The sequence below is a fragment of the Anoplopoma fimbria genome, chromosome 8, assembly GCF_027596085.1.
Source record: "Anoplopoma fimbria isolate UVic2021 breed Golden Eagle Sablefish chromosome 8, Afim_UVic_2022, whole genome shotgun sequence".
In the NCBI taxonomy this organism is placed as follows: Eukaryota; Metazoa; Chordata; class Actinopteri; order Perciformes; family Anoplopomatidae; genus Anoplopoma; species Anoplopoma fimbria.
Genome location: NC_072456.1, coordinates 24,238,222 through 24,250,703, shown reverse-complemented (window position 1 = coordinate 24,250,703; position 12,482 = coordinate 24,238,222). Strand labels below are relative to the sequence as shown.

Here is a 12,482-nt window from a genome sequence, read left to right as displayed (position 1 = left end):
CAATAACACTTTTGCAGTAGGAAATAAAACAATACAAAAAAATCTTTGGTAGCAGTTTGTTTGGTGTTTGGAACCGAAATGTGAGCGGTAAAGTTGGTGAATCACATCCAATATGATACTACAAACTCGTCAATTTAAAGAGCATATTAATCCACAAATATATCAACAAAACATAAACATAACAAACACGTATGAACATATAAATATTAATACAAAATATTGCTATTTGAGATTTTGATCTATTGAAAATACACAGTCATATACACTTCATGTTCAAATCCCAGAAGGAAAACTGCAGGGAGATTCTTGATATTTCAGTAACACTTCATATGTATATAACGCATTATAAACAGACTTATAATGCAATATAATCTGCTTATTGTATTATATTATTATAATATACGTGCACATACATATTCACAATGCTCTATAACAATAATCATAACTCAATTATACAGCACTAAATAATTATTTATAAGGTCTGTATCATAATTCTTTATAAATACTGGCCACTCACTGTCTTTTTTTTTTAAAGGATCATAGTTTAAAATAATATCCATGTAACACAATATACTTTTTTAACAATACATTATCGTGATTATAAATGAGTCTGATTTTTTTTATCCTTTAATTAAAGGAAACAACGACAACTTAAAGTAAATTATAATCATATTATAATGCATTATGAAAAGATAATAATTTATTAAAATATGGGGAATATAATACATAATGATCCTTGTAAAAAAAACAAATCAGTGGGTGACCAGCAATTATTATGATTCTTGACCATACAAGTCATTAAAAAAAAGGCTTTATAATGTGTTATGATTAATGTTACAAAGCATGCACATGTATGAGTGCTTATTACTATAACGTTACAGGGCTATAAACAGATTATAACACAGTATACATGTGTTTATAATGCATTATAGACATGGGCGTCATAGAAAGTGTCACCAATATTGAGATGAAATACTTGAAATAAAAAGAAATGTAACAGTACAGGTCTGCTGCACATTTACCCCTCTACATTCAAGCAGTCTTCCAAAAGAAAACACAAGAAAGTTCTTCAACAATGCATATTGGAATGGGAAATTTTCATTTTCATTTTTAAAAGTGGCAAATGTCACTTGCTACATTTATTTTTTTGAACACCTTTTTTGAACCTTTAATCACGTCTGTGTGTGTTTCAGGGTTGGTGTATTATAAAACAGGATCGATTTTTCTAATAATACTTGATTGAGCCAATTGAGCTCAAACTGACACCAAAAGTCTCTGGTAATCTGTCTTTGCAGAGTGTCAGTCCATGAATCAGTGTCTCCAAAATGGAGCCCACAGGTGGTTCTCATCCTGTTCCTCTCCTGAAACAAGAAAGCTTAAACCTGGATCAAGTCTGAATCATGGTCTACTCTTGTCTTTGCACCATTTTTCTTCCAGAGATGAACAGTCTGGTAAACACTGTCTTAAACCTTGCCCCGGCTCACGGCTGCATTTCCAGGAGGGCCCGGTGTATTTCCTGGAAGGAGGGCCGCTCCTTTGTGTTCCTCCTCCAGCAGCTCAGCATGATCTTGTAGAGCGAGTCCGGACACAGAACAGGCTGAGGCAGGTAGATCTGTACAACATGGAGGCGAGGAGTTAAGCCACGAGATCCACCTTTTTTATATGTGTGGTGAAACGTTTGTGGCGAAACACTCACCTGTCTTTTCTGGTCCCTGAAAAACTCCCCGGTGTTTTCTATCACCTGCTCATCAGTGAGCTGGGAGTAGGGCTGCTCCTTGCAGAAGTTGAGGATCTCCCACAGGGTGACCCCAAAGGCCCACACATCACTAGCTGTGGTGAACTTACCCTGTGAAACAAAACATGGTGATATGTCTATCAGCCTGGCAAGTAAACACAAAAAAAATAGATATATTTTTTCTCTATAATAAAAGTCAAATCTTTTGTTAAAGTGGCAGTATTAAAGATTTTCATGGAAATAAATGTCTGTTAAGTCATTATCTATTGGTGAAGGGGGAAACACAATGGTGAATGAGCCTACGGCATTCTGATAAAAGTATTGCAATATTTATATATTTGAAGTATTACGAACTTGGTTTCTGTAGCAACATTTCCCGGAAAAAATGCTGTATTACAGTTGTCCTCTATTATATTAACACAAAAAGTGGAACTATGAACACGTCTGTCTGAAAAATGACATTTTAGGATGTAATTTCGGACGCAGCCCAAAAGTCACGACCACTAAACTCTAAGCTCAATTATATTGTTTTCACTCAAATTGAAATTCTACATCAACCAGGTCTGAAATCTTAAGGAGTGCCACTATAAAGGAATAATTCACTACGAAAATGACCAATTGTTTATTAATTACCAACCCAGTGTTGATTTAATTCTTAAAGAAACCTTTTTGTTTCTCGAATGCCTCCAGGATGAACGGAGAATCCAAAAATCTCTTGATGAATTGAAGTAAACAACATCAAAATGTCCATTTACAAACTCTCACACAACTCATGCAGTTTAATCCTCATTTATCCATCACTACTTCCCAAACACATGCATCTTTGCTAAAATCGTACTATTTAAAACACATTTTATCATGGAGGCATGAGAGGAAAACAAGAATCAAGAATTCAAAGTAACACGGGGTGAGTAATTGATATAAAAAGTGTGAAGTGTTTTCCTTTAAGTGGAGGCCCTTACCAGCAGGATGCTCTCCCATGACATCCAGCGTATAGGCAGCACCGCTCTGCCCTGGATGCGGTAGTAGTCACCACTGTACAGGTTTCTGCTCATGCCAAAGTCAGCTATCTTTATCGTGTAGTTCTTGCCCACCAGGCAATTCCGCGTGGCCAAGTCTCGATGAACAAAGTTCAGAGAGGAGAGGTACTTCATCCCCGACGCAATCTGAGCCGCCATGTAGCACAGATTGTTGAAGCTGGAGAGGAGAGAAGAAGAAACAGTGTTAGGAATATACAAACACAAATAAGACAAATATGCATCAGTCTCTCATTTGGTTCTTGGACTCACCTGACTGTAGGAGCATTGCTGAGCAGAGCGAGCTGTCCCTCTGGCTCATGGCGGGACAGGAACTGGTTGAGATCTCCGTTCTCCATGTACTCTGTGATCATGCAGAGAGGGTCGCTGTAGATGCATACGGCCAGCAGGCGAATGATGTTGGGGTCCTTCAAACGTGACATGATCTTTATCTCTTTCAGGAAGTCATTCCTACCAAAACACAAAAAAAGTGCTTTAAACAGAGAGAAATCAAAATTATACAAACTTTATTTCATGTTTATTTTCAGTTTCAGGTACATGCACAGGCTACAAAGCTAGAGTTTGGTGCAGATCAATCCGGCGTCTGGAGTCTGGAGTCGATACCTTGCATTTTTGTCGGCGTCTGAACGGAGCATCTTCACAGCCACTAAAACTGGCTGGTCCACGGGGATGTCGAATAAAAACTCCTTGTTCATGAACTCCTGCATTCCCTCTGCTTCACACAGGTGCACCTGAGAGGACAGGAGGAATGCAACGTTTTAAAGAGGCCCTATTATGCTATTTTCCGGGTGCATATTTTTATCTCAAGTTACAGGCACAACATGTTTACATGCGTTAATGCTCATAATCCTCCTTGTTTTTCTCATCCTGGCTGTCCTGCAGCACCTCTTCTCACCCTCTCTCTGAAATGCTCCGTTGTAGCGTTTGCTCCTCCCTCCAGAAAGCAAAGTCTGCTCTGATTGGTCAGCTAGCCCGCTCTGTTGTGATTGTTCAACGTTTCACATTTTCAAAAACTTCCGTAACATTGTGACCTAATAAAGTTACAGAAGTGAAGGAGAGAATTCAATGGAGCCGTTTCAGGAGCTCAGGAGCTTCTGAGAGGGAGGGTAACTCCTCTTAGGCGTGGACTTCAGGTTTTACACTCTACGGACCTTTTACATGTACAAAAATATATATAACACACTAAAGGAGAGGAAAAAAGTGGAAAAGCATAATAGGGCCACTTTAAAACTTTGTGCTTTTAAGCTCATTGAAAGCTGCAGCAGGAAAAGGTGAAGCTGCACACCCACCTCTCCAAACTGGCCCTCTCCCAGCTTCTCCTTGAAGGTGAGCAGTTTCCGTGGGAACTCCTCCACGGCGACCTCCTTCCCTGACAACAGGTCCATAGCCAGCGCGGGGATGGCGTACGTGTTGCTTCCGGTCACGCCTTGCAAATTCACAATATCCGCCTCTGCGTAGTGAGGGGCGCCATCTTGGACGGCGGTGCTTGCGGTGGATTTAGAAGCTGATGTGCTGGTTGAAGCTGGAACACAAAGTGGGAAACTGTGACTTTAGAATCTAAATAAGATAAAGGATTGACCATGATGTTTATCAGTTATCATTTCCACCTACCAGGCTCCTCTAAACTCTGAGCAAACTCCGGCAGCTTACATATGATGCGCGAAGGCTCCTGGTAGTCTGGGCCGAGGGGGAAGATGCGCTCGTAGGTGGAGTTAGACTCCTGCTCGCTGGTTGTGCTCGACTGGTTGTGGTTGTAAGCGAACGTCTCACTCTGTATTGACAAACTAGCAGTTAGTTCATCGTCCAGCATCCGGCGAGAGGCCTAGAATGAAGGACGTGGGGGGGTGAAGGAACACATCTGACCACCTCCCGAAAAAGAAGATGCACAAAAAAAATGACTGAACATGCACAGGCTGGTATAAGTGTGTGATGTGTTGTTTTAACTTGAGCTCACCTTCTCCAGCATCTTCTGCCACACCTGCCTCCACAGGATGATGACAATGATGACCACCAGGATGAAGATGATGGCCACCAAACAACCAATCAGAATGCGGGTGTTGCTGTCGTCTACTTTGTGGGTGGGGTCGTCCTCTGGGGAAGGGAGACAAGGAGAGACACCTTTAACTGTCTGCATCAAGTTTCTTGAATTTGCACACAGATCACACTTTATACACGTTAAAGAAAAGTTGAACATCTCTTCCATCTTCTCAGAGTTTTGATTAAGCGGGGTGTGAGGAGTGCAAGTTCAATGATTTCGAATTTTGACTGTAACTTAGTGTTATTTAAATGATCGTTCACAGAATCAGTCCTGACCTTCTCACTGATTTGTTGCTATGGGGATATGAATATGAAACACAGGGAGCCAGAATCTCTTTAAGGAATTAAGGAAAATGTAAAATAATTGATGATATATAATAATGATTCTGATTAACTGCCTCATTGTTCACTGCACAGCTTACACTCAATTTTATCCCTATTCTTACTGACATGAGCCATTTATGTAGACTGTACTGTGTCTTCAACTGTCTTATTCTCTTTTTCATGTTTTATATTTTTACACTGTCTTGCTGCTGCAGAAAGAACATCCTCTTATGGATCAATAAAGATCTAAACTGTTTGAACTGAAACAGTTTTTTGTCGAATGCTTCTTCGACAAAAAACAGGTTGCTCACAATCAAAAGATGCTCTTTTGTTATTTGCCATGCATTTCATAAAATGTGTTCAGGTCTTTATCATGTGTGTAAGTGTGTTGTGATCACTTACCTGGTTGTATGTTAGGTGGCAGTCCTGTCTTGGGTGGAGCCAGTGTTGTGTTGTACATGGCTGTATCTAAAAAAAGGCAAGATGACACAAAGATGAGCAGATGTTTCATTGTTAATTTTAAATCAGAAGACCTCAAAACGGACTTGAATATAATAATAATAACAGATAATATACAGTTTTGAGTCTTCAAATATGTGCAGATGTAAATTAAGTAAAACTATTTATATATATGAAAGTAAAAGTACCAGAGGTCTTACAGATTCTACACACAGTTCTTGGGTCCATACCTGACTGGAAGGTGATCTCGCTGAACAACATCCAGGCGTCAGCAAAGTAGAACTGGCACTTGATGGCGCTGGCCATCTGATTGGCCAGGTTGACGGTGACGAAGCGGGAGCTGGGATTCTTCTCGTCCTCCGTGGGGGTGAAGGCCAGCGGCGTGGCCTCCCAGTCCGCCTCAGAGCGGAAGTAACACACCACCTGGCGGAAGGCCTTGACGTGCCGCGAGTACATGTTGTTGCAGTGGACCTGGATACAGATGGAGACAATTTTTTAAGTGCTGGTGAGGATAAAAAAAAAACAACAACAAAAAGCTTTTATCATCATGATACCTCACCTTCATGGTGGTGAAGTTGCGTATGCGGTCAAACTCAAACATGATTTCAACATATCCACTGGGGAAGCTCTAAACAGTTGAAAATACCCATTTCCACTATCAGCTCTCCAACCCACGTAGTCGTAGCCGGGCCACACGTTGTAGACATGACTGTGTGTAAAGTCATCCAGGCCGCATACGCCATCAGTCAGCTGACCCAGGCCCTCTGTCATACTGAGAAACAGAAGGCGTGTAAGAGAGAGGCAGCAGACACAGAGGAACATCCCTGATTATCATCCTCTCTGCATGTCTAACACTGTTCGGTTTGGATTGGTCCAACCCACGTAGTCGTAGCCGGGCCACACGTTGTAGACGTGACTGTGTGTAAAGTCATCCAGGCCGCATACGCCATCAGTCAGCTGACCCAGGCCCTCTGTCATACTGAGAAACAGAAGGCGTGTAAGAGAGAGGCAGCAGACACAGAGGAACATCCCTGATTATCATCCTCTCTGCATGTCTAAGACTGTTCGGTTTGGATCAGCCACCAAGAAAAAGGCCAGCAACAGACTACGATGGACAATCAGGGCTGCAGAAAAAATATATATCCACTACCATAGGGGATAACTTTGAACTTCTCCCCTTTGGTAGGTGCTACAGAGCACTGAATGCCAAAATAACCAGACACAAGAACCATTTCTTCCTGCAAGCCATCACTTTGATGAACACTTAAATAAGTAATTCACTGTGAATATCCCTCCAATATCAAGATATTCACTGCTGCTAATAGATATTATAACTTTATAGTTTTTAACGCATAATTTGTTTCTTAATATGCACATATCATCTGTTACTCTCAATAAAAATCCCACACGTTGTATATTTTTAGTCATGTTTACATCTACATAGTGTACATACAGTCCATGTATATCCATTCAGTATTTATTTATATATTTGCGCAATTAGTTTTTTGCCTGACAATTAATTATATTTATTTATTTGTTACATTTTTGATATTGTTCTGTTGTGTAACCACTTGATTTTAAGTTTATTAAGCAGTTTCACCTGTCCTACCTTCTAAATGATTAATCTGTAAATGTATTTTATATGGTATTTTAATTGTGTGCTTGTATTTTATGTTTTTATTTCTTGAGATTTTGTAATTGTATTGACCTGCAGACTATCGAAAGCACTTTGTACTCCGAGTTTGAAAAGTGCTATACAAATAAAATTATTATTATTATTATTTGTATTGTTTACAATTTACAGAGCACTTGACTTGTATATTCAACGTTATATGTCTTTTTTATATTTATATTTATTTTATTATATTATCTATTTTTCACTATTTGCATAAATAACAGTCCTGTCTATTCTTTACCTTCATTTGTACAGCTTTTTTTGTCAATGTTCCTTGCTGCTATTCCAGTCAATTTAATGTGGCTTTATTGACATGAAAGTTTTAAAAAAACAATGTTGCCAAAGCATCAAAATAAAAAGATCCACAATAATATAAATGTTAATATTAACAAAATATTAAAACAACATCAATATCTCTGTAAGTGTTTTGGGAAAGATTTAAAAAACAGAGTCAAATTCTTTGTATGTGCACACATACTTGGCCAATAAAACTGATTCTTCATAAGTACTTCTGTTGATATGGTACAACAATCTACCACTAGGTGGGAGCATTGTAGAGGCAATTACTCTCTTGTGCATTTGGCTTTGACATCGTAATAAAGGCCATTTTATTTTCCCTCTGTACACAGAGAGGAGGAGGCCTGCCTGTGTCATGGAGGACATTATTCACCACGCCATGATCTAAACACCACCGACAACAAGAGAATGATTGGCTCAATCCGGTTTCTTAACTTCATAAGCGTGGTTGACTCAGTCATTCCTATGAGGTATTGCCTAACTACGTAAACCACCATGACCTTGTCTCTGTGTGTTACCCATGGTGACGGGGCAACAACAAGGTGAGGAGGGAAAAAACACTGACGGAGGATGAGAGCAATGATGAAGCAGAGTAGTGGTGGTTGAAAGAGGGAGGGGCAGGGAATAATGAAACACACACATAAACAAACAAACACACACACACACCTGTGGATGACAGCACCGTCATAGACAGAGTCGTTGAGATAAGAAGGGTAAGGAGGTAGGCTCATCTGTTCTCCTATTGGAGCGTTGTACGACACAAGACCATCTGTAAAGCAGAGAAAAAGTAATATTTTTTAGATTAATTAACCTTAAAACTTTGTGTGTAAGTCCATCATTCTAAAAACCCAGAGAATCATTGCTCAAAACCACATATGTTTGTTTCAAAACAATAGTAATTTTAAGCTTCAGCTACCAATATTTACAAAATGATACAGAGAAATGTTTTATTCGACTTGTCTCAGACTGACAATGTGTTTGCCCACAAAGCTTCAGCTATCAGAGAATAAGGACTTTCTGCTTTTCTCATATTTCACTTGGTTTTTGTCTTTGATTGGATCTCAAATTTTACCAGGTTCCCATACTCAAAAATGATTAAAAATGTTACTGCTTAATGCATTTGTTTTAGACACCTAAAAGAAAAAAGTCTCCCCATATTTGTCAAGCAATGCTAAACAATTTTACTCTCATGACTCACTGTGTCTCCCTTTTGTACTTAAATAACCTAAACATTAATAATTATCTAATCATAGCATGGTCAATTTGAACAAATAATCTGACTAGCTTTAACCTAATGTTCCCAATATTACCTCTAAATGTAAGCACTTTGTAACAAAACAATGTGACAGAAACAAACACAGGACTATCACCCAGGAGAACGCTGTATGTGTCCCGTGTGAAACAAAGTCAATGTTGAGTTATTTTACCTTAGTTTTGTTACCTAACTTACAAACTTAACTAACGCCAGCTACGTAAACACCATAGTTGTTTTATTTATTTGAACCCAAACCACAATCTTTTCCTAAACCTTATCAAGTACTTTTGTTTATTGGAAGTTTATTTAGAAAAGTGTCTGTTACAAAAGGAAACTGACACTAACAGTTGGGAGTCTTCAGTCACTCAAGTTATGTCAACCAAGCTCTTATATCTATACCTAACTTTTGTTGCCTAAACCTGACTTCCTGTGAAGTTTACTTTGAAAGGAAACTATGCATGTAATGAGCGGAAATTGAAGGCGTCCTTGACGTTTAAAAAACCGACGCTACAGGATTTCCCATCTGACAATGTGTCATAGTTTGCAGAGTAAAGCCACCAAACAATGGGCGGTATCTGAGCTGAGAATGTGTTGCATGGCAACCAAACAAACCTCTGTTATTCAATATCTAGTAACTAATATGATAATTGTTGTGTCCATCAGTGTTGTGTAAAGATATGTGACAGAGAGTCAGCTGATCCTTTCTATCTTTAGCTCAATAATAAGGACTTTGACATCTTTGCTCAGCACTTCCTCGCTCATCCTTCCTCAAATATCCTCTCTTTCCTCATCATCATCATCATCATCAACCACCTCTCACCCAGCCATTCACAGCCGTAGATCTCCACTCTCATGCAGACGTTCATGGAGTGGTCGGTGACGGGCATGAAGCGGACGTAGCGGGCGATGATGGGCGGCTCCAGGTCCTTCAGTACGATGTCGTAGGCGTTCCTGTTTCCTTCAATCACCTGTGGGTAAAAAACAAACGCACCTTCAGCTCATGAAGAAGCTCACTGGTTATTGAGAACGACCCTTGACCTCATGATCAAATGACAATGATGAGTATTCAGAACATCTTTATCAGAAGTTTGTATTAGATTACACATTCACATCAAAGTGTTTCAGTGTGAAGACTTACCTGCTTGCCCTGCCTGTTTCTCCACGAGATCCAGCGGCTCCCGTCGCGGCTGTACTTGATCTTGTACATCTGGGAGAACTCGTTCCCCATGCCTCCCGCGTGACGCCCCTGGGTGCCCACCAGGGTGATGAAGTGCAGCGAGCGCAGGTCGATCTGGAGGAACTCCTTCAGGCTGTCCGGCTCCACGGTTATCTCCGGACACCAGGCGCCGTCGCCCTCCTCGCAGTCCAATCTGGGTTAGACAGAGAGAGAGAGAGAGAGAGAGAGAGAGAGAGAGATAAGATAAGATAAGATAAGATAATCCTTTATTAGTCCCACAGCGGGGAAATTTACAGGATTACAGCAGCAGAGAGGATAGTGCAAACAAAAATATTATATAAACAGACAGAATCATTTTTGTATTGCACAGTGGATTGCACAGATTTTTTATATTGCACAGATTTATATAGCAGAGTTGAGAGAGAGAGAGAGAGAGAGAGAGAGAGAGAGAGAGAGAGAGACAGAGAGAGAGAGAGAGAGAGACAGAGAGAGAGAGCGAGAGAGAGAATGGATGAAATAAGTGTGGATGTTCATGTTCGTATTACAGCAGGTAGAGATAAGTAGAACAGGATGGAGAGGAAAAAAGGTGAGAGGAAAGTAAAAGCGAGTCCTGTGGTGGATTTCCGTTCTTACAGCCTGCTATAAAAACATCTCGGTGAAGTCGTAAATTCGTCTTAAAGTGTTAATTTTGGGCAAAGGGACTGGCGGTGGGAGGAGGGTGGAGCTGGGGGAGACGTAAAAGAAAAAAAACACCGCCTGGATGGATGGGGAAAGTGTGTTACATCATTATCCTGATACTCACTGAAGGCCACCCAAGTTCTGCTGCACACACACACACACACACACACACACACACACACACACACACACACACACACACACACACACACACACACACACACACACACACACACACACACCGACAAATGCCTCCTTAATCATGTGGCTGTACGTAGAACTGATACCCCAGTTTGTGGCGAACTGCAAATAAACCGGCTCAGGCACCTTTGCAGGATAAGCCACCCACACACACACTCATTATCAGGGTAAACAAACTATGGAGCATGGGTGTGAGTGTGCATGTGTGTGTGTGTGTGTGTGTGTGTGTGTGTGTGTGTGTGTGTGTGTGTGTGTGTGTGTGTGTGTGTGTGTGTGTGTGTGTGTGTGTGTGAAAGACACATACCTGCCGTATCTAGCAGCGGTGGATTCGGACCACTGGCTGGAGGCGGAGATGTCCTCGTCCTGGATCTGGCCTCCTGACATGCCCAGAGGATACCGACACACACCTGAGACACAACAACGTGATTGATTATTTGATTGATCAGGTCAGAAAGGTCAACAGATGAGCATCCACTCATCCTGCATTTTATCCTCAATTACCCTAATTACAAGTGCTGTTGTTAAGGAGAAGCTTCGTTTACTTGGTGCTTTTTTTAGAACATTCTGAAAGCAGTGATCTATTGTTAGTATTTTTTTGGATTATTTAGTTTTGGAAAAGCCACAACAAGAGAAAAGTCTGTGATTATGCTGTTATGATTCTGTAAGGATTTCTCACGAAGGGAAGATGGCTTGGTTTGTACCCCTGAATATGAGATTGAGCGGTTTAAAGTGGAGCATTGTAACTGAGTTTACACAAAGTGGGATATTTATCAGAATCAGAATAATGAAATTATAACGTAACAGTTGCCCTTGAAAAAATAGAAATCAAGAATTATGTAAAATATAAATAAAAAGACTATATATAATATATGACTATATTTATTAGTATTACTGCTCTTACTTAAAGTAATAATTTGACATTTTGTAAAAAAGAATACTCTTTACTTATTGTCTTGTCTTAGGTCAATGTTGTTAAACTTTCAAACTGTTTTTTAAAAGTTTTTATCATTGTTTGTCTGCCATTTTCTATCATGTAAAGAACTTTGTAACCCCTGTTTTGAAAAGTGCTATATAAATAAAGTTTATTATTTTGATTATATTGAAATACATACTGTCAGAATCCTAAAGTGGTCTTCTGACAATTATTTATAGAATTAACTGAAATTCTTCAAAATAGCTCCTTTTTTTATATTTACTCGAGTAGTTTTGAATAAGAGTACTTTTACTTCTATCTCCTCAACTCTATCACAATGCTTCTATTCAAGGATATTCCAGTTCAGCCGCTGGTATTTCAGGCTAACTGGATCATCACCACACTCTGAAGCATGCAGCTCCCCCCAACCCGTCTCAGACCGACCACAGCGTCGGTCGGCGTTGAAAAATCCGAAACCGTGCTCAAACATTCACCAGACGCTCGCAGACATTTCTAAGACAGAACGACTTAATCCCCAGCTCCTGTCAAGAAAAACCTGCAAAATGTGATGGATAGTTCAGGACGAAGGGTGTGGGTTGGTGATGTGAGAGTACCACACACACACACACATACACACACACACACACACACACACACACACACACACACACACACACACACTCACACACACACG

The 12,482-nt window shown here is 40.1% G+C and overlaps 1 protein-coding gene across 1 annotated transcript; it reads right to left on the bottom strand.

Annotated features, from left to right (window-relative positions):
* Positions 1–1,221: 1,221 nt before the first annotated feature.
* Positions 1,222–11,274, bottom strand: ddr2a (discoidin domain receptor tyrosine kinase 2a). Its single transcript, XM_054603025.1, has 16 exons — positions 11,180–11,274; positions 9,958–10,189; positions 9,640–9,787; positions 8,231–8,333; positions 6,446–6,571; positions 6,152–6,209; positions 5,823–6,063; positions 5,536–5,601; positions 4,727–4,863; positions 4,380–4,594; positions 4,062–4,284; positions 3,376–3,503; positions 3,025–3,222; positions 2,698–2,932; positions 1,697–1,846; positions 1,222–1,612 (listed from the first exon to the last, which is right to left on the bottom strand). The coding sequence occupies exons 1-16, from the start codon at positions 11,257–11,259 to the stop codon at positions 1,481–1,483; spliced, it is 2,472 nt and encodes an 823-aa protein (XP_054459000.1). The 5' UTR covers positions 11,260–11,274; the 3' UTR covers positions 1,222–1,480.
* Positions 11,275–12,482: the final 1,208 nt, after the last annotated feature.

Excerpts from the sequence above, each read along its gene's own strand:
- ddr2a (XM_054603025.1), bottom strand. The coding sequence starts at position 11,259 with ATGTCAGGAGGCCAGATCCAGGACGAGGACATCTCCGCCTCCAGCCAG. Across the intron at positions 9,788-9,957 it reads GAAACAGGCAGGGCAAGCAG|GTGATTGAAGGAAACAGGAA; the intron begins GTAAGTCTTCAC and ends TTTTACCCACAG. Across the intron at positions 8,334-9,639 it reads CTACGGCTGTGAATGGCTGG|ATGGTCTTGTGTCGTACAAC; the intron begins GTGAGAGGTGGT and ends TCTGCTTTACAG.